Here is a 27,366-nt window from a genome sequence, read left to right as displayed (position 1 = left end):
CACACACACACACACACACATACACATATGCATATACATGCACGCACACACACACACACACACACACACACACATACACATATGCATATACATGCACACACACACACACACACACAAATGCAAGGCAAGCACACATCTCTGCATGAAAAGCGCGCACACACACACACACACACATACACACACACACATACACACACACACATACACATATGCATATACATGCACGCACACACACACACACACACACACACACACATACACATATGCATATACATGCACACACACACACACACACACACACACACACACACAAATGCAAGGCAAGCACACATCTCTGCATGAAAAGCGCGCACACACACACACACACACATACACACACACATACACACACACACATACACATATGCATATACATGCACGCACACACACACACACACACACACACACACACACACACATACACATATGCATATACATGCACACACACACACACACACACACACACACACACAAATGCAAGGCAAGCACAAATGTCTGCATGAAAAGCACACACACCACACACACACACGCACACAAATGCATAAACAATACATAAATCCTCCAGTTCTGTCTCAGAACTCTCCCCGTTCAATAGTACCCAGAATGCCTTGTGCTTTGGTGGCCTTAATGTAAGTGATATTTGTTCTATTTGATATTTGCTGTCAAAGCCTACTATACTGGTCTAACCTGACCTCACTATACTGGTATAACCCAACCTAACCCTACTACACTAGTCTAACCTAACCCTACTATACTGGTATAACCTAGCATAACCCTACTATACTGGTATAATATACCCCTACTATACTGGTATAAACTAACCCTACTATACTGGTCTAACCTAACTTAACTATATTATACTGGTATAACCTAACCTCACTATACTGGTATAACCTAACCCTACTATACTTGTATAACCTAACCTAACCTAACCTAGCCATACTATACAGGTCTAACCTAACCCCACTATATTGGTGTAACCTAACTTAACCCTACTGTACTGGTATAACCTAACCTCACTATACTGGTCTAACCTAACCCTACTATACTGGTCTAACCTAACCTCACTATACTGGTCTAACCTAACCCTACTATACTGGTCTAACCTAACCTCACTATACTGGTATAACCTATCCTAACCATACTATACTGGTATATCCTAACCTAACCTTACTATGCTGGTCTAACCTAACCTCACTATACTGGTCTAACCTAACCTCACTATACTGGTCTAACTTAACCCTACTATACTGGTATAACCTAACCTAACCCTACTATACTGGTCTAACCTAACTAAACTCTACTATACTGGTATAATCTAACCTAACCCTATCATATTGGTGTGTTATAGGTTGCAGTTTTTGATTTTAAAAAGGTTAGTGAGAGTGCGTGTATATATGAGTACACCACATGGTGTGTGTGTGTGTGTGTGTGTGTGTGTATGTGTGTGTGTGTACACATTAAAGAGATGTAGATAGTATATCATGTCTACAGACTGTGGTAGGAAAACCCATGCAGTGCTTATCATGTCTCACTCAGAAGTGTGAGTGATCTGTTCTGTTCAGAGCTGCTGAAATGTTCCAGAAGTATCTTCTACTTTCTGCATTTTGTTCAGTTCCTCACCTTTTGTGTTGAAAAGAAATGACGTCTGTGTATCTCTCACACACATGTGCATGTCTCTCTCTCTCTTTCTGTGTGTGTGTGTGTGTGTGCTGTAGGAAGTGCAACGTTGCACAGGGGATATGAAGATCACATCAGAACACTCAAATCATCCAGACAACAAGCACAAGAACAGATATATTAACATTGTGGCATGTAAGTACCCCTTTCCCTCCCTCCCCGTGAGGCACTCTGTTCACTCTCTGTGAGGCACTCTGTTCACTCTCTGTGAGGCACTCTGTTCACTCTCTGTGAGGCACTCTGTTCACTCTCTGTGAGGCACTCTGTTCACTCTCTGTGAGGCACTCTGTTCACTCTCTGTGAGGCACTCTGTTCACTCTCTGTGAGGCACTCTGTTCACTCTCCGTGAGGTACACTCTGTTCACTCTCGGTTCACTCTCTGTGAGGTACACTGTTCGCTCTCGGTTCACTCTCTGTGAGGTACACTCTGTTCGCTCTCGGTTCACTCTCTGTGAGGTACACTCTGTTCGCTCTCGGTTCACTCTCTGTGAGGTACACTCTGTTCGCTCTCGGTTCACTCTCTGTGAGGTACACTCTGTTCGCTCTCGGTTCACTCTCTGTGAGGTACTCTGTTCACTCTCAGTTTACTCTCTGTAAGGTACTCTGTTCACTCTCTGTGAGGTACACTCTGTTCGCTCTCGGTTCACTCTCTGTGAGGTACACTCTGTTCACTCTCGGTTCACTCTCTGTGAGGTACACTCTGTTCACTCTCGGTTCACTCTCTGTGAGGTACACTCTGTTCACTCTCAGTTTACTCTCTGTGAGGTACACTCTGTTCGCTCTCGGTTCACTCTCTGTGAGGTACACTCTGTTCACTCTCGGTTCACTCTCTGTGAGGTATACTCTGTTCGCTCTCGGTTCACTCTGTGAGGTACACTCTGTTCACTCTCGGGTCACTCTCTGTGAGGTACTCTGTTCACTCTCGGTTCACTCTCTGCGAGGTTCTCTGTTCACTCTCCGTGAGGTACACTCTGTTCACTCTCGGTTCACTCTCTGTGAGGTACACTGTTCGCTCTCGGTTCACTCTCTGTGAGGTACACTCTGTTCACTCTCGGTTCACTCTCTGTGAGGTACACTCTGTTCGCTCTCGGTTCACTCTGTGAGGTACTCTGTTCACTCTCGGTTCACTCTCTGTGAGGTAGTCTGTTCACTCTCTCTGTTCTGTGCCTTCCAGATGACCACAGTCGGGTGAAACTAAGACCACTGGCTGGCAAGGACTCCAAACACAGCGACTACATCAACGCTAACTACGTGGATGTAAGTGTGTTCCTCAATCTGGAGTTGATCATGCACGCACAAGTCTCACCCACTCATATATGCGTGTGTGCGCGTCTGCTCCCATTTCTCTCAGGGCTACAACAAGCCCAAAGCGTACCTGGCCGCACAGGGCCCCCTTAAGGCCACGTTTGAGGACTTCTGGAGGATGGTGTGGGAGCAGAACACTGGTGTCATCGTGATGATCACCAACCTGGTGGAGAAAGGCCGGGTGTGTCTCTCTCCTCCTGTGTCTCTCTCCTCCTGTGGTCCCCAACCACTCTCACTCTGCGCAGTTATCTCACTTCTCCAGCACACACACACACACACACACACATTACACCAGACATACATTCATTCTGTGGCTCTTTACTCTGCCTCAACCCACTTTTGTGAGATTATAAAACAATATATAAACTACAAAAAATATAGAGTGATGTACAACTATATATAAAATCTTCTGCATGTATAAATATCTCTATATCTATATTTGGGTGCTTGTGTGCGTTTTTGCATGCATGTGTGATTTTGTGCGTGTGTGTGTGCGCGTGTGCATGTGTGTCTGCGTGAGTGTTTGGGCGCGTATGCGTGCATACATGTGTGTGTGTGTGTGTGTGTGTGTGTGTGTGTGTGTGTGTGTGTGTGTGCGTGTGTGTTGGCGGTACAGAGGAAGTGTGACCAGTACTGGCCGATTGAGAACAGTGAGGAGTATGGCAGCATCGTGGTGACCCTGAACAGCAGCAAAGTGCAGGCCTGCTACACACTCCGCCGCTTCACGCTCCGCAACACCAAGGTCAAAAAGGCGAGGCCCTTTCGCACACACACGCATAAACACCGGGCTCGATCCACTCTGATCCATTCAAAGTTTGATGCAGCTGAGAGGTAGCTGGTCCAGCCGCGCTTCAGGCTGGAGGTGAACTTTGCAGATAAGCCGATCTCTGGGCAGAGGGCCGGGGAGAGCTCCTGCCCCTGGACGTGTTGGAGCAGGGCCAGGTGGTTCACAAGAGGTTAGCACGTCCTCTGCTCTGTTCTCACGCCGCCGCTGCAGAGGTGTGTGGGCCATGGAGCAAGCCTGAGAAACAAACGAGAAATAGAGCCCCCGCAGACGCACTAGTGCAGCTCTGACAAATGCAGGCAAAGTCTAAAAACAGAATAAACATATAAACGCACGAGTGTTAGAAGATCCAGAATGGTGTGAAACGAAAAAACGCTTTTATATTCTGCTAATTAAACTTCTTCACACTTAAATTGTAAAGAGATATTATAAGGCAAGATTGTGGTGAGGAGTTAAGCAGCTTACTTTAGCGTGCGATTCTCCGGGCGTTCGAGACTGTAACGCTTTGACATTAATCCTCTTTCACAACACGCTCCAAAAGAGTTCAGCCAGCGACTGTAACAAGTGTAGACCTTCACCCCTGACCTCTGATATGCGAGAAAAGAGACAGCTAATCCGATATGCTGTTAGCGCAGTCATATGACAATGTGCATTGTGTTTGGAGAGGTTTGGATGTGGTTTCAGAGAGCAGTTATGGTGTGTGTGGTTGGGCGTGTGTAGTGTCGATGTCGGTGTGTGTGTGTGTGTGTGAGAAAGGGGTGTGTGGGCATGAATTTTAAGGTTCTGAAAAGCCATTTAAATGTTTGTGTTTGTAATTGTTGTAATTGTGTGTGTGTGTGTGTGTGTGTGTGTGTGTGTGTGTACAGGGTCAGAAGGGCAGTGTAAAGGGGCGTCAGAGTGAGAGGACTGTGATGCAGTATCACTACACACAATGGCCTGATATGGGCGTTCCTGAGTACACATTACCCGTCCTGACCTTCGTCAGAAAGTCTTCGGATGCACAGACACCGGAGATGGGCCCCATGCTCGTCCACTGCAGGTAAGCATGCGCACACACACTCACACACACACACACACACACACACACAATATGTACATACAAACATACTCTCCGCCATTTCACTGCGTGTTGTACTGTGTATGACTATGTATGTGACAAATAAACCAAACTTGAAACTTGAAACTTGGTATGCACATAAACTCACACGTACATGCCCACAGAAGGGCCATGGGTACCGTGCAGGCTCTACATACATATAGTGCTTCAGTGTACTTAAAGAAGACTGTGTGTGCGTGTGTGTGCACGTGTGTGCTTGTCTCCGCAGTGCCGGTGTGGGCAGGACAGGAACGTATATTGTGATTGACAGCATGCTGCAGCAGATTAAAGACAAGGGCTCTGTCAACGTGCTGGGTTTTCTGAAACACATACGCACGCAAAGGAATTACCTGGTTCAAACCGAGGTGAGTCACCAGCGCGCACTGTTGGGTGGGTGTGTGAAAGTGTGTATACCGTGGCATTCTGCAGATCGAACAGTCTTTTCACTGTCATGCCCCCCCGTCTCTCTCTCTCTCTCTCTCTCTCTCTCTCTCTCTCTCTCTTTCCTATCTCTCTCTCCTTCTATCTATCTCCTTCTATCTCGCTCTCTCTCTCTCGCTCTCTCTCTCTCTCTCTCTTTCTCTCTCTCTCTAGGAACAGTATGTTTTTATCCACGATGCCTTGCTGGAGGCCATCCTGGGGAAGGAGATGGAGGTGTTGTCCAGCCAGTTGCACAGCTACGTCAACACCATCCTCACCCCGGGGGCCAGCGGCAAGACCAGGCTGGAGAAGCAGTTCAAGGTCAGTACAACCTCTCCCCCTCTCTCCATCTCTCTCTCTCTCTGTCTATCTCTCTCTCTCTCTCTCCATCTCTCTCTCAACCTCTCCATCTCTCTCTCTCTCCCTCTCTCTGTCCCCCTCTCTCTCTCTCTCCATCTCTCTCTCAACCTCTCCATCTCTCTCTCTCTCCCTCTCTCTGTCCATCTCTCTCTCTCTCCATCTCTCTCTCAACCTCTCCATCTCCCTCTCTCTCTCCATCTCTCCCTCTCTCTCCCTCTCCATCTCCCTCTCTCTCTCTCCATCTCTCTCTCCATCTCTCCCTCTCTCTCTCCCTCTCCATCTCCCTTTCTCCCTCCTTCTCTCTCTCCCAATCTCTATCTCTCCCTCTCTCCCATCTCCCTCTCTCATCTTCCTCTTTCCCTCTCTCTCCTTCTCTCTCTCCCTCTCTCTCCCTCTCTCTCCCTATCTCCCTCTCTCATCTTCCTCTTTCCCTCTCTCCCTCTTTCTCCCTCTCCATATCCATTTCTCTCTATATATCTTTGCCTCTCTTTCTACCTCTCTCCTTCCACATCTTTCTCTCTCTCTCTCTCTCTCTTTCTCTCTCTATGAATATCTCTTTTCCTGTTTCTTTCTCAACCTGTCTCATTGTCTCTTGTTTTCATTTTTCATTTTAAATAATGCTGTACTGGCATACCCACCATACAATTTTGCAAAAGCAGTGCTATTTTGTGCACTCGCTCTCTCTCTCTCTCTCTCTCTCTCTCTCTCTCTCTCTCTGTCTTCCTTTCTTTTTGCATTTTTCACATCCTCTCCCCCCCCCCCCCCCACACACACACATACACACACACACATATATAATAAAAATTCAGAATGAAGTTGATATGATTAGGATTGAAGGATGTAGGTGAATTAACAGTTAAAAGGAACAACAAACAACTGCCTCAGGCTTTCATTTCAAATGTCACTGCCGTCGCCAGGGCAACCCCAGTGTGCTGCAGGAGACAGTTTCGGTGAGGGGGGGTTTCTAGAACATGCTTTGACTTTAAGTGGCTCTCATCTCGCTCACCCACAATGCACTGCATCCCCTGGTTGTGTTAGATTGAGAGTGTTCATGCAGAACAGTGGACGCCATTGTGTTTAAGTGCAATTAGCCTTCAGGCTGAAGTTAAAGTTCGTCTCTCTGCTCTCTCATTCCAAGGAAATGTTACACGCACACGCACGCACGCACACACACACACACACACACACGCCCTGACTGTAGACCTCTATTTAATAGTCAGAGTGAGTGATACATGGGAATAAAAACAGCAAATATATGATTTCAGATCTTATCACATATCTCTTATCTTTCTAGTGGATAAGACTATATCTAGATTAGCAAACCTACTAATCTATCTTGGGGGTAAAAAAGGAACAGATCGATATTGCCATAATCAGAAGTAAGTCACAGTTTCATTCTGAACGGGGCTATAAGGTACCTGTGGAGTGTAGCTGCATGGACCAGAACCTGAAGGCCCAAAGCTTAGAACCTCTCTCCAGCATTGAAAAACACAGCACAGTCAGCATGCCGGCCCGTAAGATCATTATATAGAGCAGTTTCAAGAGATTACCTAATCAAGGTCAAGTGTAAAGGTCATTTTTACGTCTCTGACGCTCTGAACTGAAGAATTGGTATTGACTCTTCGGTTAACCTTGATTGGCTCAGGCTCTGATTGGTCTATAGCAGACCAGATGAAGGCTTAATTAGTTGGGGGTCATTTCTTGGTTCATTTGAGGACATGAGTGATTTAATCAGAATCTGCCACACTCACTACGTCCAGAAATGAACAGGGGTTGTCCTCTCAGCGTCTCTGTGTAATGTGTCATCAGTGTGTGGTGGGTTGTGAATCGTGCAGAGATGATGAGATTTTCTGTTTTCTATCCTCTTCCTCCTCTAGCTGGTGACTCAGTGTAACGCCAGGTCTGCTGAGTGCTTCAGCGCACAGAAAGACTGTAACAAGGAAAAGAACCGCAACTCCTCTGTAGTACCATGTGAGTCTCACACACACACACAGGCAGATACAAACGCACACACATGCAAACACACACAAACACATGTACACACACTCACACATATGCTCTCTCTCTCTCTCATACACACACACACATACACAAATATGCTCATACACACATATGCTCACACACACACATACATATACCTGCACATCTACGCACACATACACACACACACACATGCATACATGCTCTCCCTGTCTCACACACATACATGCTCACACACATGCACACACACTGCTTGTGAGTGTTGTGTGACAGCTCAAGTGACTCTTGCGTTTGGAGCGCGCTCTCTCTCTCTCTCTCTCTCTCTCTCTCTCTCTCTCTCTCTCTCTCTCTCTCTCTCACACACACATAAAAACACAAGTCCACATAAAACCCCACCTACTCCCTGAACCAACCACATCTCTCCTCTCGAACACATCCCGCAACCTGATTGGTTGCTCTTCCCTCGCAGCGGAGAGAGCACGTGTGGGATTGGCTCCCTTACCTGGGATGAAAGGCACCGATTACATCAACGCGTCTTACATCATGGTGAGTGCACCTCCGTTCCTGTTAAACATCTTAATTGTTTGTCTTAATAATTATTTCTGAGAAATGTGTTTTACACTGTGCAGTCTAGAGCAGAACAAACGTATACATTTCCTTTTGAATAAGCAGTGACATGGCGTGAGGTTTTAACAAGCTTTATGAATGATTTTTACTTTGGAGGATCTGGAGCCAAAATGCTTTGTGAAAACTATATTAGCCGCTCCTCATATAACTGTTCAGACGTCAGATCAGAACAGTCTGAGTGTGGTTTCCATATTAGTCACTCCTCATAGAGCTGATCAGTGGTCAGATCAGAAAAGTCTGAGTGTGGTTTCTCTATTAGTCACTCCTAATAGAACTGATCAGTGGTCAGTCTGAGTGTGGTTTCTTTCTTTTCTGGGACCACACAGGGCTACTACCGCAGCAATGAGTTCATCATTACCCAGCATCCCTTGCCCCACACCACTAAAGACTTCTGGAGGATGATCTGGGACCACAACGCTCAAATCATCGTCATGCTTCCAGATAACCAGGGCCTGGTGGGTAACGGAGTCCTGAGTCAGAACACATGCGGGGCCACAGTATAACATCACAAAGTCCTAGTGCAAGGTGTAGTGTGGGCAGGCTTGAGGTGTAGTGTGGGCAGGCTTGAGGTGTAGTGTGGGCAGGCTCGGGGTGTGGTGTGGGCGGGCGCTTTCATTCTTAATTTACTTCTTTCTCCCTTTTTCTATTTTGTTACATTCATTATCGTTCTCTATTTATTCTCCCCTTAATAGCAAGTTCTCAAATGCTTAAAGATTTTCTCATTTCACTTTCTCTCAATCTCTATTCTCTCTCTCTCTGTCTGTCTCTGTGTGTGTGTCTCTCTCTCTCTCTGTCTCTTCCCCCCACTTTCTCTCTCTCTCTCTCTCCCTCCCTTTCTCTGTCTCTCCTCCCCCCTGTCTCTCTCTCTCCCCCTGTCTCTCTCTCTTTCTCTCTCTCTCTCTCTGTCTCTCTCTCTCTCTCTCTCTCTCTCTCTCTCTCTCTCTCTCTCTGTCTCTCTCTCTCTCTTTCTCTCTCTGCAGGCTGAGGATGAGTTTGTGTACTGGCCAAGTCGAGAGGAAGCCATGAACTGTGAGGCCTTTACTGTCACGCTTATTAGCAAAGACAGACTTTGCCTGTCCAACGAGGAACAGATCATCATCCATGACTTTATCCTGGAGGCCACGCAGGTGTGTGTGTGTGTGTGAGAGAGAGAGAGAGAGAGAGAGAGAGAGAGAGAGAGAGAGAGAGAGAGAGAGAGAGAGAGAGAGAGAGAGAGAGAGAGAGAGAGAGAGAGAGAGAGAGAGAGAGAGAGAGAGAGGATCCAGTTTGAATAATTTATAACACCCTATGACTACATTTTCACTGAAACAGACAAATGCAGAAGTGTCCAGGTGAAGAACGGTGTTCATTTCTGTGTGTGGCTCTCCCTGTTTCTCAGGATGACTATGTCTTGGAGGTGCGTCATTTCCAATGTCCGAAATGGCCCAACCCTGATGCTCCGATCAGTAGCACCTTCGAACTCATCAACATCATCAAAGAAGAAGCCATGACCCGTGACGGCCCCACCATAGTGCACGACGAGTGAGTTCTGACCCCAGACCAGCCGCGGCCTGCCTCTGCCTGTACTACCCAGTGGGGCTTGGCTGGTGGGGACTGGTCCTACATCAGCACACGCAGCTGCCCACTGACCTAGTTTAGCCAAACCACTTCTGGTTGGTGTGCACTGCAGTGCGTAGTTCAGCGAGGGTTAGCCGGGGTTACCGCCTCGTCTCCCAGACCAGGTGGCAGGGAAACTGAGGCGCTCAGAACCTCTGCCCCGGAGGCTGTGGGGGGGGGGGTCTCCGGGGGTTGAGGTTGGGAAACGGAAGTGTTGGATAAATGACAGATGATCCCTATGAGTAAGCCTCATACATTCTGATCCTTTGAATTTGAGTTTCCAAAGTGGCAGAGATTTAAAAAAAAACAAATGACCGTAAAAACACCCGTTTTTATGAAGAGAGAGCCTCTGCGATTCTCAAAGCCTAGGGGACACAAGGCCTCAACAAACAAAGATCCCAGAGGCGGTTGTTTTTTAACCCAGCAAGCCTCATTTTACTGATAATCGAGTGCCTATTATTAGTAAATATGCCTTTAATTAAGGCAACAATCTTCCCTGAACCCCTTAGCGCTGATACCATAGTAACAATGAAGCCCATAAAAAGCTTAATTAGTCGTTTTGTCTTTAACAGATGTGAGAAGCAGTTTTTCATTTCCATAATGAATACAGATGAAGTGAGACCAGCATTGTGCTATTGTCAGGATGGTAAAGCCGTGTGCTATTAAAGGTCCCCATTATGTCTAATCGGATCACAGTACCTTCAGGTGCCGTACGCTGGAAATTTATATAACGGGAATGCTGGCTATAAGAGTTCACAGTTTGTGCCATCACCGCAGGTGTGTGTGTGTGTGTATGTTTGTTGCCTTAAAGGGAGATGGGCACTTTGCCTTTTCCATTTCCACTGGGTCCTAAAAATGTCCGTTTACTGGCAGTGCTGTGCAGGGCTTGCCCCTAATGCATAATAGGTGATAGTTTTGTTTTGGTTCATTTTGAATTGATTGTTGGCTGCTGTAACAGATTGTGTGTGTGTGTGTGTGTGTGTGTGTGTGTGTGTGTGTGTGTGTGTGTGTGTGTGTGTGTGTGTGTGTGTGTGTGCGAGTGTGTGTGCGTGTGTGTGCGTGTGCGTGTGTGTGCGTGTGTGCGTGTGTGTGCGTGTGCGCGCGCGTGTGTGTGCGTGTGCGTGCGTGTGTGTGTGTGCGCGCGTGTGTGCGTGTGTGTGTGTGCGTGTGTGCGCGTGTGTGCGTGTGTGTGTGCGCGTGTGCGTGTGTGTGTGCGTTCGTGCGTGCGTGTGTCTCCCCCTGCTGGCCGGCAGGTACGGTGCGGTATCTGCAGGTATGTTCTGTGCCCTCACCACTCTGAGTCAGCAGCTGGAGAATGAGAATGCTGTCGGTGTGTATCAGGTGGCCAAAATGATCAACCTCACGAGACCCGGCGTCTTCACTGACATCGTAAGCAGCGCCGTCCTGCGTCCCGAGCCTTCAAGATGTACTCCAGCCAGAAATGATAACGCTAATAAAAATGAATGGGAAGTAATAGGTGCCAGGTTGTGCTAACGGGCTCCGTCCTCTTTGTTAATGGAAAAACATCCCTTCTCCTGCATTAGCAGTTCTGGGTGAAGTTTTCCTCTTTTCAATTTTTTTTTATCATCCCACATCTTTATCAAAATGTAAGTAGTGTAAACCTTATGCAGAACACCTTAGTTTAGTATTAATGCATAAAATAAACTATGCATAATGAACATTTGGCATCTCTAAGTTTAATTATTCATATATGTTAAATCAGTATTAGAATAATACATGTTTTGGGTTTTAGAGCTCTTATGGCTCATGTGTTCCTTTCCCACACATTGAAAATTCCCAAATTTCTCCGTAGAGGTGTGGCGCTACAGCCAGGCTCTGCCCACCTCATGTCCAGGATATGCTGGCGCCGGCTCTGTGACCACCATGTCCCCCTGTCCTGTGTCCACCTGCCCCTCTGTGTTTCCCAGGAGCAGTACCAGTATCTGTACAAGGCTATGCTGAGTCTGGTGAACACTAAGGAAAATGGAGCCAGCCCCGTCTTGCTGGACAGGAACGGCAGCATGTCCCTGTCTGAGGAGTCAGACCCCGCCGAGAGCATGGAGTCCCTCGTTTGAGGATCCAAGGCAGACGAAACGAGGCACTTAACCTGCTTTGTAAAACTTCAAGGACTAAGAGACTTTTTCTGAGGCCTTTTTTGCCAGAACTCTTGGTTAAACGAATAACCTGATTACTTTTTTACACTGATAAAAAGTTTTTGATATTTATTTTTTTTCCCGCCATTTTATGTCTTAATGTCCTACTGAACATTTGCACCTATGATTTTGAGTTCATGACAACAGAACAAAATACACTTCTGTCTAGTTTGCACTATGAAAATATCAGTGTTACTGCCTGTTTCGGTCTTACTCTCTCTATCTATCTCTCTCTCTCTCTCTCTCTCTTTCTGTCTGTCTTTCCTTCACTACACCCATGCTTTGACATTCCACTGTAAGGCTAAATTCATCAGCAGCAGGAATAATTGCAAAACGATGAAGGGTAATAACTCCTCCAGCCTCATAGTTCATCACGTACCCAAAATCTAAATTCCTTAAGCTCACAAACAGCAGGTCATTAGCATGTGAAGTCTACAAGCAATATGGATTCGTGTGCTTATTTCTGAGTTCTACGTCCCAAAAATTTCATTATGCATTTAGCCTGTTTGACTCATATTTCTCTTTCTACAGGTGATATTAAAACAGCTACTGTGAACTGTTGTTATTATTATTATTATTATTATTATTATTATTCACATTATGCTTTTAATATATATGAATACATCGTATCTCATTATAACTTGTGGTTTTGTAAATGTAAACCGTCACAAGCAACTGGTCCCTTGTAGACTTGGTTGAGTAATTCTCACTTGCCAGGAGCAGCCGTTGCTCTCTCTAGCGCCCCCTGCTGGGATTGATTCCTTTATTACGCAAGCTGCTGCTCTATAACCTGGTATGGACGGAATGAAGCGGTGGGTCATTTTCGCGTTGCCTAACCTCTGGTACCGGCTGGCGGGTTTGCTTGACGTCCCACTCCCAGTCTTTCGCCGCAGTCTCCGATAGCTTACTTGGTCTCCCTGTATCATCACGAGTATCGGTGTGTGTGGTGGTGTGTTTTTTTTGTTTTTTTTTCCTACAGCCCGATCTCATCTCCGCCGGTGTATGATGTAAGAGTGTGTCATGTTTGGTGCTGACCAGTTCTCCCGAACACTTCTAAAGCGCTTGAAGGGCAAAAAATGCAGACTGTGTCCAGTGCCGGCTGTTTCCAGCGCGGCTCCTGGGTCGACTGGCTTTCTCAGAGACGCCTGCAACCTTCGATCTCCATGATGCACTCACTTTTCTCATATGTCACGAGCGCCAGGACAGCCGCTCTCGTGCCGCATCGACCAATGGCCTTGTTAACAGACATGTCGCACCCGACCACCGCACGAGGGACCTTTGATTTGTCAAAAGTTTTACCAAAGACTCCAGCTCTTCATTCATTCATTTCCAGTAGAAAAACCGTATAAGAACGCGTGACCATGTCAGCTAATGCAAATTAGTGTTGTTTTTTTCTTGTTTTTTCTTTTAATTGTGTGTGTGTTTGTTTGTTTGTCTGTCAGGGAAGTTTTTATTTCATGAAGCTAAAAACATGAATTCCCAAGCCGATAGTTTGTTTTTTTTTTGATCATTTGGCCGATAGCAAACTTTGATCATTTGGCACTTACGCTCCTTGTACGGTTCTATGAAAATGCGTTTTGTTCAAAGAGCGTCGCGTTTTTGATTTGCAGGGAACGATGCGGATTCGTGGAGGGTGTGGAAACGTTTCTACTTTTTGTGATGGATCCGCAAATTCCAGAGTTTGATGCCACAAGCTTGAAGTGATGGAGAGAAGCACTGATACTGGTTCATTTTCGTGCCCTTAGTTTCTTTCTTTCTTTTTTAAAAAGAGGAATTAAAAGAAAAACCGAAAAAAAACGGAGGCTGAAAAATGAACTTGCAGCTCCCGGACGTTTCCGCTGGCGCACAGCTGTCCTTTTCCGCACGATCCACCTTCAGCCTGAGCCTTCAAGATACGCGTATATGCTGCATTTAAACACAGACGTTAATATCTTGAGCTTCTCTTGGTTATCCTTTGAATGTACATATATATTTTTTTTAATTTACCAACCAATTCTATAAACCCTGCGTGGTGTATGATCATGATTATTTTCACTTAAAGGTGTTTTTTTCCCTTTAACTTTCAGCTCCCCGAATATTTTGTGTGCGGGAATTAAAGGTGTCAAAAGACGGGGGACCCAGGTCCATTCACAGAGTGACTGATATCACATTCCTAATAGAGCCCACGTCATCCATCCCGCAAGGCAGTGATTGTGATATTCTCATCATTTTGTGTATTGCTTTTGTTTTCATTTCTTTAAAAGAGAATATGAGGTTTTTGGGGGGTTTTTTGTGGGGGGGGGGGGGGGGGGGGTCTGATTCCGAATTCCGTTGTGAGAAGCCACTGACTAAGTTCCTTCCATTGACTTTGATTGAAGTAGATTGGTGTCAATCTCACATCGTCTTTTTGTAATCTGGAATAACACAAAACGAAAGAAAAGTTTTCTTGTTTTGTTGAAAGCTATATCAAAGCATTCTATTATAGTGTTATTTAATATGTAAATTGTATTGCTATACATAAAATAAAATATGGGTTTTGATGTACTTTAAGCAAATCCATGCAGTCTGCGTTGTGCCAGTCTGTTAATTTTGAAATTTTGGTTACCTGAACTAAACCATGATGATCTGGTATAAGACCTACTTTTCAAGACCACTAACATATGGAATTTGCTGTGACATATTTCACAACACTACACCTGCAATCTTTCCTTTCACAAATTCGAATACGAGGTTTTGCACTGCCCCCTTGTGGTAATGTTTTTAATCGTTCCCTCTCGTTTGCTGGGCTAGGTTGGCAAGCGTCCTTTTTATGGGGTTTTAAATATTTTTATTTATCACAGAGTGCAATAGAGGCGATTTCGAAAACAACATCCATCTGTTTTTTTTTGGGGGGGGGGGGGGGGTTGAATAGCAGGTCATCATATTTACAAACAAATAAGGGCAGTAATTCTTAAGGAATAAAAACATAAAATAATCCATATACCAAGAGTCGGAGGGGGAAACACATTCGCAATCTCACTGTACACATTCAGCAATTTAAGTCCTAATTTGATATAAGCGAAACGCAAAGCAACCACGTAATTATGATACTGAGCAAAGAGTGAGACGAATGTTGGTCGTTTCTTACTCCATTCACATTTGTGCATGCTAAATTTGGACACATGAAAAACAATATTAATGAAAAACAAATATCCGTAAGGTCATTAGAATTATTTAGAAAAAAAACCGCATCATACCGAAATCCAGGTAAATTGGAGCAAAATTTGGAAAAACATTTTTCCCATATCTGTCCAAAATGTTTCATATTCACAAGACAATAAATAACTATTGAGTGGTTTCACATTGTAAATGACAAAAAGTTACTAGAAGTATTTTCAAAACCAAATAATAATTAATAGGAGAAATGGACGACAGAATGTTGACGTGAGTTTCCTGTGGGAGGGACTGGGAGTTGGAAGTAGGCTTACAGCCTAACAGCTTTGGCCCACATACTGGGTCCTTCGCTGATATAACAAAAGTCTCTGTTGAAAACCGTAAATACTGTTTCATTTATAGCCCTCCACGAGGTGTTACATCCTAAACTCAGGCAAGCTTCCTTCTGACGCGAAAGAATGAGTTTTGGAACGAGTGTGGGTGAAACATGCCACCTGGCTGCATAAGGCTGCTTTGTTACATCTCTCGTGGGTGTTACACTTCTAATGTGTTGTAGACTAGCTGGTCTACTAAATAAAATACTACTAAATAAAATACTTTCTGATGATTGAGGAAGATGACTAGGACGGGACATCTAATGCCTACAGAATGAGATGCTCCCACATAATCTTGTTGGATATTGTGCTAGGCCTTTTGAAAGGTTTATACAGAATTTAATAAACTTAGAGACATTAGCTCGATTCTGTTTCGCTCTAGACATTGTCATTTTGGTTGAAATCTACTTGTTTCTAACCTTCAGAAAGTTTGCGTGAACTTGACAGTATAATGTGAGCATGTCGAGTCCAAGGTGCGTCAAAGCGACCGTGCGATAGTTCGGTATATCGGTATATCTCGATGCAAACTAGGGGCCCTGGACTTACTGCGCATGCGCACGCTTTAAGTCGTGACCGCGTAGTTGTTGGAGACATTTGAAAACGGCTGAAGTTCTCCGCCGGGCATTAGAGCGCTTATACGAGACTCACTGGGTAAGACGAACGCAAAAGAAATATAACGTTCAAAAACACATTGTCTTAAATGTCTATCGTTTGTGTACTTTGATAATATTGGCCCTTAGACAAGCCGTTAGCTTGAATTCCATTGAGAAGCTCTGTCGCGATCTATCTAACGTTAGCGCTTCATTACCAGCTAAGCTAATATTAGTATGCGAAACTATTAAGACCTTAAACGTAGCTCCTAAAGACGAGCTACGTCAGTTAGCTGACTATTGTAGCAGATGTAGTTAACCTTTCTGCTGCATTGCACTGTATTACTTGTTTTTAGAATAAGGGTCACAGTTTAGCCAGATCACTAGCCACGTAGCTAAACTAATATAGCATAGCGGTTAGCAGCGTGCTCGGCTAGCCTAGCTGGCTAGCACACCTGGCAACAGTTGGTGCTGTGTGCTCAGTGTCCTCATAAGAGGGTAGAAATGCCGTGTCGTGCTACCCAGCTCGCTAATATCGCCATAACGCACGACTAACTACCCACCCAGCCGGTTGGTGTCTTCACATTTCACAGTTGGGTACCTAGCTGACCGACTAGCCGCCCCGATGGCCTGCACGGCCGTGGGTGTGAGGTTTCTAACGTGAGGGGGATGTTCGCTGGGCGGCTTGTTTCTCCAATAACCTCGCTAGCTTGTGTCAGACCTTTTTGTCTTTTTTTGCCGTCAGTCAACCTTTACTTCAGCTAACGATGCATAAAGACGATCAAGTCCGTGACTGTGTAACGTGGACGGTTTCGTCTTTACACGTCGAAATTGACAACGGCGCTGCCTCTGAAGTTGTATAGGCGTTAGCTTTGCATGCTTTTTAAATGGCGACACTGGTGCTAGCAACTCAAAATCCATCATTTTGGATCATTATTACAATCCATTACAATCGCAAGGTCCACCTTAAATTAGCCGTTAATTGGTGTACAACCGGATGAGTAGTTTTCTTAATTGGTACACTGTATTCCAGATTGTTACCTCTATTTTGTGAAACATTCTACCTTTTTTTTGAAGTCTAGCTACCATGGAGCTAAATGACGCCAACCTCCATACTCTGACTGAGTACTTGCAGAAAACACTAAGCCCGGATCCCCTCGTCAGACGGCCAGGTATGATTCTTGTGACGTCGCGTTACCTTTCTCTGATGCGTTTACCTCCTAGGTCAGTGCATCGTTTGCACCTGATGCATCTGACTCCTCTTTTGCAGCTGAGAAGTTTCTAGAATCGGTGGAGGGGAATCAGAACTACCCTATTTTGCTGCTCACTGCACTGGAGAAATCCCAGGACGACGTTATCCGTGTGTGCGCTGCAGTCACCTTCAAGAATTACATAAAGAGGAACTGGCGTATAGTGAGTCTGGGCTTTACGATTCCTGTTTTGTAAATAGAAAGAAAATGAAGGGCGTCTTCCCTTCCTTCATCGTACGTCATGTCTGTACTCTCTCTGCTTTAGGTTGAAGATGAACCAAACAAAATTTCAGACCCTGACCGGACAGCTGTCAAAGCCAACATTGTAAATTTGATGCTGACCAGTCCAGAGCAAATACAGAAACAGGTATCAGCTGTACACTACAGGCAGATGTACTCCTCAAGACAGATACACAGACCTGACTAACCACCCTGTTGTGGGGGTGGGGGGTAGTTTGCACTCATATAGTACAGTTAAATACAAAAAATTACTTAAATTGTAACTTGGCAAAAAGATATTTAAGTGGATTAGGTAGGTAAGTGCATCACCATTCTGAGTGTTACATGGTGTGTAGTTTACAATATTTACGTCAAACAGATGGTACTGTAGAACATGGTAGATACATGCATGCATACATACATGTGTTTTGGATGCCTGCTTGCTTTATTGTGGGAAATCAACATCTCATTCCTCCAAAGCTCTACTAACTAAAGATTTGTAAGTGTGTATATATGGGTGGATCTATTTTACAAAGATGTTATTGGTATAAAACACTATAGTATGATGGTCTGATAATTGTGGTTGTTATAGATTGAGTAGATATAGATTTGTTCCTGTTTCTCATAGCTCAGCGACGCCATTAGTATCATTGGCAGAGAAGACTTCCCTCAGAAGTGGCCTGACCTGCTGACTGAAATGGTGACGCGCTTCCAGAGCGGAGACTTCCACATCATCAATGGCGTGCTCCGCACTGCTCACTCGCTTTTTAAAAGGTATCCCTGCAATTGTCTTTGATTGATGTTTGGTTATTTTTGAGCTGCTTGCTAAAAAGGTGGGAAAACAATGGGAAAGCTTGGTTATGGCTCAGGGAGTCTCATATTCCAGCTTCTCTTCTGATGGCATTGGCCGGTTAGTCCTATAATTGGAGTGTCCAGTCCAGGATTTTGTTTCCCAGCTCCTCATACACCTGAACCAGGTAATTGTGGGCTGCAGAGTTCCTGATTACCTGGCTAAGGTGTGTTGGGGCTTTGAGCAGAACAGAGACCTAGTTGGACTGGTGTTCTGAGGACTGCACTGAACCGGAGTCATTTCCAGAGGTCCTGCCTCTGCTGAGATGGAGCTTACATGTGTTTTGCACTTGTAGGCATCAGCAGTGATCCCTGTATTGCAGCAGTATTCTAGTTCGGTGGTGTCTTGGACTCTTAACTTGCTGTACTGGTTAGGATGTATTCTAAATGTAAATGACAAAGCATTTTTGTAAGTCACTCTGGATAAGAGCGTCTGCTAAATGCCATAAATGTAAAATAATTGCTGACATGAGTCATTTTGGACAGTAGCATCCATCAGTCTCTCTCTCTCTCAGGTATCGGCATGAATTCAAGTCCAATGAGCTGTGGATGGAGATCAAACTGGTGCTGGATACTTTCGCTCAGCCGCTGACTGAGCTCTTCAAGGTAAAGGCTGCCAGCCCTCGTTTTTTTTTTTAGATTAGCCAAGGTAGGGTACAGATCAGGGTTAGCTCTGATCAAGTGGAGGACCAAGGACACACACTCTCCCTCCCTCTCCACTCACAGGCCACGATTGACCTGTGTCAAACTCACGCCACAGACATCAATGCCCTGAAGGTCCTCTTCTCCTCCCTCACGCTCATTTCCAAGCTTTTTTACAGTCTCAACTTCCAGGTACGGCGTCCTTTTCATACATTAATTGTTTAGTTTCCTTCAAAGTGGCCTGATGCAGGACCTGTAATTGTAAAGTTTAGATGTTCCTTGACTGTTTTTAAGTATCACCTAATAGCTGCGTGTGTGTGCTCGTCCTCATGTGTCTTTCTCTGCACTTTGTCCAGGATCTTCCAGAGTTCTTTGAGGACAATATGGAGACTTGGATGACACATTTCCACAATTTGTTAACCTTGGATAACAAGCTTTTACAGACTGAAGTGAGCGCACTGTTGTTTTCATTCCGTCACTGAAAGACCTCCCCTGGTCACGACAAGGCTAGGGTTTACCCTTCGTGCTAATGCAACAGGAAGTTTATACTGCAGACATTTAATCCAAAAAGCGGTTAAATGCTCGATCTTCGTTCAGCTCTCCATTGCTCTTCGTCACAGGATGAGGAGGAGGCAGGCCTCCTGGAGTTGCTGAAGTCTCAGATCTGCGACAACGCTGCACTCTACGCCCAGAAGTACGACGAAGAGTTCCAGCCCTACCTTCCACGCTTCGTCACGGCCATCTGGAACCTGCTGGTCACCACAGGGCAGGAGGTGAAATATGACCTGGTGAGTGAGTGGCCGTTCTCGCTGTCTAATCTTTAGAGAAGCCAAGCCGAGGTGTGCCGAAGGCTCACAGATTTCACCCAAGAATGCTTGTTGGATACTTGGATGACCTGTTCATTGGAATGGATCCACGGTGGCGAAATGGTCTGTCTGGATTACACAGGTGTGCCCACTTCTCCTAAAACTGAAGTGGAGATGGTCCGAGATGCAGGCGTGGAGTCAGGGTCACTCTGCATGTGGTGTCGTCCTCCTGCTCCTGCTGAAATGTTCTGAATGAGTGAACTGCTCTCGTGGGTTTGTCTTTGGGTTTTCACAGCTAGTGAGCAACGCCATTCAGTTCCTGGCATCCGTGTGTGAGAGGCCGCACTACAAGCATCTGTTCGAAGACCAGAACACGCTCACCAGCATCTGCGAGAAGGTCATCGTCCCCAACATGGAGTTCAGAAGTACGTGCGCAGTTTCAGAGCCACTTTATTTTTCTTAAGAGCCTCTGACTTGGAACTGGTTCTTCATAGTTGTTTTTGTTTACGTCATCTTTTTTTGCGCAGTGTGGCTTTTAGCGCGTTTTGTTACGCATCCGTTGCAGGTGCGGATGAAGAAGCGTTTGAGGATAACTCTGAAGAGTATATTATAAGAGACCTTGAAGGATCAGGTACCGTCTGTTCCAGTTTAGTTCCTAATTTGTCCAATGAGAGGTTTTGTTGTCGAGCACCACTTTGAGTCATAATTTAGAGAAGGTGGGGACACAGTTGTCTAAAGCCTTGGGTCTTTGCTTTTAAAATGTTGCTGCTGATTCTGTTTGTTTGGTTTTTCCTTTTGTTGTGTCTCATCACGTTGTTCCTCCTATTCTACCCCTCCCACCATGGCAGATATCGACACCAGACGAAGGGCAGCGTGCGACCTGGTCCGAGGCCTCTGCAGGTTCTTCGAGGGTCCGGTGACGGCCATCTTCTCCGGCTATGTGAACTCCATGCTGAATGAGTACGCCAAGAACCCCGCTGCAAACTGGAAGCATAAAGACTCCGCCATCTACCTAGTCACGTCACTGGCCTCCAAGGCTCAGACGCAGAAGGTCAGGACATGCCCTCTCCCCTTTGACCCAGGCCTCATGCCGTTTTACACAGAGCCGGCCAACTGTGCTGCTCCTTATTGCGTCTTCATGAGGGGGGGAAAAAACCTCTACTTGATTCGTTGCTCAATTCTCTTATGCAGCACGGCATAACGCAGGCCAATGAGCTCGTAAACCTGACAGAGTTCTTTGTGAGCCACATTCTGCCGGACCTGAGGTCTCCCAGCGGTAAGAGAGGTCGTCTCGCACCAGATATATCTCTGCCGGCGTTGTGGGGTGAAGTAAGATTGGTATTCCCTTTTACAGTGAACGAGTTTCCAGTCCTGAAAGCAGATGCTGTCAAGTACGTCATGACCTTCAGAAGCCAGGTACCCTTCCCTGCGTGTTCCACTCCGAAAGAGGAGTCCGCCACGTTTTCTCTTTCGCCTCTCCTGCGAGATGCCCTGCGTGCCAAATTCTCGCCATGGCAGTGATCGCTAGAAAGATCGGCCAGGCGGCGTTGAGTGTTGCCGTGGTCTCTCGAATAAGCAGGTGTTCTCTGTGCAATGCCACTCACCCTGGTCTCTGTCTGCCACCTTGACGTGCTGCCCACAGCTTCCCAAGGAGCAGCTGCTGGAGACGGTGCCCCTGCTCGTGGCTCACCTGCGGGCGGAGAGCACGGTTCAGCACACTTACACCGCCCATGCCCTGGAGCGCCTCTTCACCATGAGGGGACCCAACAACTCCACCCTGTGAGCCCATGTGCCTTCCTCTGTCCTCTGTAGAGACGTTGCCAAGCTCAGGAGCCGCCCCCGCCCCCCCCCCGCAGCGCGCAGCTAGAACTTGTACAGCTACTGATGGTGGTGGTTTGTCAGACATTTGATGTTATTCGCTAAACAGAAAATTAGAGTGAGTTTTCCCCTTTTTACGTGTTCAGGTTTTCTGCTACAGAGATTGCCCCTTTCACTGAACAGCTCCTCAACAACCTGTTCAATGCTCTGGCAATACCAGGCTCATCTGAGAATGAGTACATCATGAAAGGTGGCACCGCCTCCTCACATACCGAACTGTCACTCCACCACTACTGATTGATTGATTGATTGATTTTTTTATTTTTATTTTTTTTGTCTTGCACTAAAATTATTCACCTTCGCTTTGTCGCTGTTTTTTTCTGTTTGTCTGCGCAGCCATCATGCGGAGCTTCTCCCTGCTGCAGGAAACCATCGTGCCCTACATCCCAACCCTGATTGGCCAGCTCACACACAAGCTCCTCCTAGTTAGCAAGGTGAGCCAATCGCATGTCTCCGGTCCCTCCAGTGCTCTGAAGGAGCCCGGACGTTGGACATACCAAGGCCGCCCAAATTAGAAGGTGCAGTTGATTTGGTTTCAGGGAGCACCATGTCCAGTCTGACAGTCCCTGTCTCCAGGTGTGGCAGTGGACACACAGGCAGGACGCATATAAACAGCCGGCCATTAAAGGGGACGCTTCCCAAGAAGGACTCGGTCCTAAAGGCAGGACGGGACATGATTTGAGAACTGTTTTTTTAATAATTAAAAGCGTTTATTTAAAAAAACAATTGTCATTCATTCTCTTTTACATACCTGTAAAGTGAATGACAACCAGATGAGTGGAATGATGTTACAGTAGAAAGACTCGCCTGTTTTGTGTGCGTAAAATCCTCTGATGTGATTTAAAATCAAAGGTTTGCTTGAGCAACATGAGGGTTGTGCTGACGCGTCCGTGTTCCCTTCTGCAGAACCCCAGCAAGCCCCATTTCAACCACTACCTGTTTGAGTCCCTGTGCTTGTCCATCCGGATCACGTGCAAGGCCAACCCAGCCAGCGTGCTCAGCTTCGAGGAAGCCCTTTTTCCTGTCTTCACCGAGATCCTCCAGAGTGATGTGCAGGGTGGGTGGAGTCTGGGGTCTGGCACACACTACGTCCACATAACCTTACTGCAAGTCTCTGGTTTACACTTCACACTCGTTAGGAGAGTAAGGTTAGCCAGGTTTGTGTATTTGGATATATTTAATACATTTATGCAAGGCAAAATAGATATTTTGGGAATTGCCTTTCCCAGTTCTTGAAGTTAAAATACAGTTGTTTGGGCTTGGTAGCTTTGGTTCGACCAAAATGAACCCTGGTGCAATTTGCTTTGTTAGTATGGTTTGTTGGGACTGGAGTTTTTAACCTATGGTGCCAAGGATCTGTCAAGGCAGTCACAAATAATGCGACTTTAATCTAAAGTCACTCGCATGAAAATAAAACAGTGAAATCGTTTTGCTGATGATCTAAAGCAATTCAATATTGTCCCACTAGAGGGCGGTAGGATGTCGTGTTGTAGAACAGGAACATTGGATTGTTGTCTCCATGACTATCTAGAGTTCCAGGAAAAATGTACAATACTACGCGTGTATTAAAAAAAAATTCCCAGCGCTCATTAAACTCTGTAATCCATCTTGCCAGCTCTGAGTGTTCAGCTGGTCAGAAACATGCCCCGTTCCACACACCCAGCACCACAAACATGTTTAGCTCAGCATAGTACATACAGTATGTCCTAGTTATTGTCACATACCAAGTATACTTCATATAAGTGGTTCAGTCAGGATGTAACGTATCCGTATGACTCGTTTACATCTTTTGGTTAGATAGTAAATGATGTGACTGTGTGAACACTAAACAATAGTGCATCATCTACTGTTGTGGTCCACATCACGGAAACTGAAATATAAACACAGCTTAAAACTTATGTCTACGTGGACCCAAGGGCTTTGGGCAATCAGTATTGTGCGCACACACACACAGTGACAGCCCTGGTTTCATGTTAGAATTTTCAGTGTTTATGAAATTGGTTCATATTCGGTCTGGAGTTCCGGTATAAATATGTATATCTCTCTCTCTCTCTCTATCTCTCTTTCCCCCCCAGAGTTTGTGCCATACGTGTTCCAGGTGATGTCTCTCCTACTGGAGATCCACACCAGCTCCATCCCCTCCTCCTACATGGCCCTCTTCCCCCACCTGCTTCAACCCGTGCTGTGGGAGCGCACGGGCAACATCCCACCACTGGTGCGACTGCTACAGGCCTACCTGGAGAAGGGCGGGACCACCATCGCCGGCTCCGCCCCGGACAAGATTGTGAGTGGCCGCGTGAGCAGGGTCCGTGTGTGTGTGCGTGGGGTGTGTTGGGACTCCAGGTGTTCAGACTAAAGCTGCTACATTCGATGTTAGTAGTAGTAGTAGTAGTATGGTGTGTGTGTGTGTGTGTGTGTGTGTGTGTGTGTGTGTGTGTGTGTGTGTGTGTGTGTGTGTGTGTGTGAGACGGGGGGGTCGGGTCTTTACAGCTAACTTCTACCAGATCTGAAGGTGTCCGCAACCTCAGTATAAACCTTTCTCCAAATCCCCTCCCTGTCCCTCCTTCAACCGCACACACTGCTGTACTCCTCCGGTAGTGGGGTTTTCTGGGCATTGTGGTGCTGTGACCCTCTGCGTTTGGCCTCATCTCTGCTATACTTTTCCAGCCCGGCCTGCTCGGAGTGTTCCAGAAGCTCATTGCCTCCAAGGCCAACGACCACCAGGGCTTCTACCTGCTCAACAGCGTTGTGGAGCACATGCCGCCGTGAGTGAGCGTCAAGGAACTCATTGCTTCCTTTATTTTTCAGCTTGACTCATTCTGGCATTGCTCTGTAACTGTTTGTTGTTTGATTTTGTTTTAGTGAATCCATTGGTCAGTATAGGAAGCAGATCTTTATCTTGCTCTTCCAGAGACTTCAGAGCTCCAAGACGACCAAGTTCATTAAAAGTACGTGAAAAGAAGGAAGCTCTTAAGTTGTTTTAGGAAGACGACCTGGCCTGTTGGCAGCGCAGCAGTTTCCCATGATAGGGAAGTGAAGCGTGCTGTATACTGAAACTGGCTGACCCTGAAGTCCTTCATCTGCTCTTTCTGCAGGTTTCTTAGTCTTCGTGAACCTCTATTGTGTGAAATATGGGGCAATCGCCTTGCAGGAGATATTTGATGACATCCAGCCAAAGTAAGTGTAAACATGTTTTAGTACAAGTTTTAAATGACTTGGTAAAGTTTGTATTGTCAAGCACTTGTTCCCTAATGAAGCAGTAGAGTGTATTTGTGTTTCTTTCATGGAGTTTGAGATGTGTGTTAGTCCTGGTGGTGGTTATATTAGCTGGTAACTAGTTGCCGGGTGGGGTTCCCTGTTTCGATGGCAGGATGTTTGGCATGGTTCTGGAGAAGATCGTGATCCCAGAGGTGCAGAAAGTGTCCGGGCAGGTGGAGAAGAAGATCTGTGCCGTGGGCATCACAAAGATCCTCACCGAGTGCCCAGCGATGATGGACACGGAGTACACCAAGCTGTGGTAAGAGAACGGTCCACACCTGCGTCCTCCTTGGCACCCGCCAATGGTGCCGCATTCGATAGGCTTCGCCTTACAGCTCGACTCTCAACCGTTCAACCCGCTCCTCTTCCTCCACAAGGCCTCTGGTGCTGCAGGCTCTCATCGGTCTGTTTGAACTGCCGGAAGACGACAGCATTCCAGATGACGAGCACTTCATCGATATCGAGGACACGCCCGGATACCAGACGGCGTTCTCTCAGCTGGCCTTCGCCGGCAAGAAGGAGCATGATCCGATCGGAGACGCCGTCAGCAACCCCAAAATACTGCTGGCCCAGTCTTTACATAAACTCTCCACAGCCTGCCCTGGAAGGGTAAGCACATGAGAGGATGGTTGTGGCAGGAGGTTAAGTACTCCACTACAGTGAGTGCAGATGTTCTCTACTGTGGGTGTAGTAACTAACTAACTAAAGCTTTGTTATTAAGTTGTTGAACATGCGTGCGACTTGGAGTTTCTTTTTCCGGAAGGTGCCCTCAATGCTGAGCACGAGTCTGAACGCCGAGGCTCTCCAGTTCCTGCAGGGCTATCTCCAGGCAGCATCAGTGCAGCTCGTCTAAAGGGGGCACTCGCGTTTTCTCTTGGGGTGGTGCTGGAGGCCCTCTTCCTGGAGACTGTCCGCATGCTGCGGGGGAACGGGGATTTGCTGTCGAGATTGGGACTGACGTACCCGGAACTTCACCAACCAACAGACGACCCGTTGACTTGATCTCTCACACACAAGTGACCACAGAGTTGCCCGATGTTATGCAGTAATCCGTATAACGGAATTTTTAAGGAAATGGATTTCCTTCATTTTAAAGTGGGGGAAAATGAGAGGAGAATAGCAAAGTTGACCTACATGGAAGGGTTGTCAGTTAGGTGGCCAGTATTCAGCTGCCACTGTGCTCAGTTGAGTTTGAGCCAATGCTGCTTCTGCACTCTGATTTTCGAGCTAGCGCTTTGATATAACTTCTTGAATCTGTTCTTGGTCTACTGGCACTTAATCCAAGCAAAAGAAACCTCCATTACCTGTGTTGACGACAGTATTTTGGAGCAAAAATGACACACCGGACAAACATTCGACAGCTTGAGTTGGCGGACATTTGGTATCACAAAGGAAGGGGAAGCGTTTTGGTTTTCTTTTTTCTGTACTAGTTTTACTGTATGAGGGCTGATGTCCTAAAAGCAGACGCCCCTCCAAGCCTCACGCCCGCGGTCCTCCCCTCCTCCCTTGTTGCATGTATCAGTGTGTTGTCTTTGTCTGGTCTTACTTTTAAGGCTTTGTCTAATTGTTAATAAAGAGAGGCACTTCTATACATTCTCTGTGTAATGTTGAGGAGGCAGAGCAGAATACGGGGACGGGTTGAGTAACATCCACCACTAGACACACATAAGCGTACGGTAATGACACAACAAGGATCAGGTGAGAAACACAAGCAGTCGTGACCATGCAAACACAAACGCACACACACAAAGACTTCGTATCTTGACACAATCCCTTCATAAACGTAGAGCCCCATGACTTTAGGTATAGGCGCAGGCGCTCCGAGGCTGTGGTCTTTAGGTAAGGGAGAGTCCTGGTGAGACGATGACGCTGCCTGACAGAGCGAGATACTTTGGGCGGAGCCTTGGTTTGTTCCTTGGGTTGATGTGTCAATCCTTGGACACTCATTGAGGCCCTTGGAGTCTTCGAGGGAGAGGGGCCATATCGTGACACCGGTGAGCCTTTGAGTGTCTGAGCATTTCATATATCCTGAGACCCAGTGAAAAAAAAAAAAAAAGTATTTAAATTTAGGGTTTTTGTGATTTTCTGTCTCTTAAGAGTAAGACAAACATCTTACAATTCACAGTTTTTCAAAATTAATATTATTCTTAATTTAACAGCATGTCCACTGTAGAGGACGTCAGGATAATTTTAATGGGAAAAAAGCTTTTCTCTATTTTTGACATTCCAGCTATACAGGTGATATTAGACCAGATGCATAGTGAACTCTTTCACAGTCTGTATTGACATATTTCAGTGAAACAAAAATCATATTTCATTCTGTTTCTT

The 27,366-nt window shown here is 46.1% G+C and overlaps 2 protein-coding genes across 4 annotated transcripts in view; both read left to right on the top strand.

The window, feature by feature from the left end:
• Positions 1-12,800, top strand: part of ptprga (protein tyrosine phosphatase receptor type Ga) — a 199,162-nt gene extending 186,362 nt beyond the window's left edge. The window contains exons 16-29 of one of the 2 annotated variants that reach the window (XM_035520278.1): positions 1,758-1,854; positions 2,894-2,976; positions 3,071-3,205; positions 3,641-3,766; positions 4,675-4,847; positions 5,134-5,269; positions 5,499-5,645; positions 7,562-7,655; positions 8,134-8,210; positions 8,618-8,746; positions 9,272-9,418; positions 9,670-9,812; positions 11,141-11,276; positions 11,816-12,800. In XM_035520278.1, coding sequence (XP_035376171.1) covers positions 1,758-1,854; positions 2,894-2,976; positions 3,071-3,205; positions 3,641-3,766; positions 4,675-4,847; positions 5,134-5,269; positions 5,499-5,645; positions 7,562-7,655; positions 8,134-8,210; positions 8,618-8,746; positions 9,272-9,418; positions 9,670-9,812; positions 11,141-11,276; positions 11,816-11,962 — 1,770 coding nt within the window. In that variant the 3' untranslated portion in view covers positions 11,963-12,800. Of the gene's footprint in view, positions 1-1,757; positions 1,855-2,893; positions 2,977-3,070; positions 3,206-3,640; positions 3,776-4,674; positions 4,848-5,133; positions 5,270-5,498; positions 5,646-7,561; positions 7,656-8,133; positions 8,211-8,617; positions 8,747-9,271; positions 9,419-9,669; positions 9,813-11,140; positions 11,277-11,815 lie in introns of both variants that reach the window. The other variant, XM_035520277.1, reaches the window with a different exon arrangement.
• A 3,307-nt stretch (positions 12,801-16,107) lies between these two features.
• cse1l (CSE1 chromosome segregation 1-like (yeast)) lies at positions 16,108-26,627 on the top strand. Of its 2 annotated transcripts, none has more exons than XM_026996488.2 (25): positions 16,108-16,197; positions 17,219-17,308; positions 17,407-17,549; positions 17,652-17,753; positions 18,234-18,379; positions 18,970-19,060; positions 19,181-19,288; positions 19,453-19,545; positions 19,717-19,884; positions 20,198-20,327; positions 20,468-20,533; positions 20,751-20,953; positions 21,094-21,178; positions 21,257-21,318; positions 21,545-21,681; positions 21,867-21,970; positions 22,117-22,214; positions 22,687-22,837; positions 23,856-24,064; positions 24,448-24,545; positions 24,643-24,728; positions 24,876-24,957; positions 25,151-25,297; positions 25,416-25,647; positions 25,802-26,627. In XM_026996488.2, the coding sequence occupies exons 2-25, from the start codon at positions 17,224-17,226 to the stop codon at positions 25,889-25,891; spliced, it is 2,916 nt and encodes a 971-aa protein (XP_026852289.2). In that variant the 5' UTR covers positions 16,108-16,197; positions 17,219-17,223; the 3' UTR covers positions 25,892-26,627. The 2 variants fall into 2 exon arrangements, with proteins under 2 accessions (XP_026852289.2, XP_026852288.2); XM_026996487.2 differs by having other exon boundaries at positions 17,214-17,308.
• Positions 26,628-27,366: the final 739 nt, after the last annotated feature.

The sequence above is a fragment of the Electrophorus electricus genome, chromosome 20 (genome assembly GCF_013358815.1).
Source record: "Electrophorus electricus isolate fEleEle1 chromosome 20, fEleEle1.pri, whole genome shotgun sequence".
Lineage (NCBI taxonomy): Eukaryota > Metazoa > Chordata > Actinopteri > Gymnotiformes > Gymnotidae > Electrophorus > Electrophorus electricus.
Note: the sequence above shows the minus strand (reverse complement) of the source record. Positions and strands in the feature narration are given on the sequence as shown.

Excerpts from the sequence above, each read along its gene's own strand:
- cse1l (XM_026996488.2), top strand. The coding sequence starts at position 17,224 with ATGGAGCTAAATGACGCCAACCTCCATACTCTGACTGAGTACTTGCAG. Across the intron at positions 17,754-18,233 it reads CAGAGCAAATACAGAAACAG|CTCAGCGACGCCATTAGTAT; the intron begins GTATCAGCTGTA and ends TGTTTCTCATAG. Across the intron at positions 24,065-24,447 it reads GCTCCGCCCCGGACAAGATT|CCCGGCCTGCTCGGAGTGTT; the intron begins GTGAGTGGCCGC and ends ATACTTTTCCAG.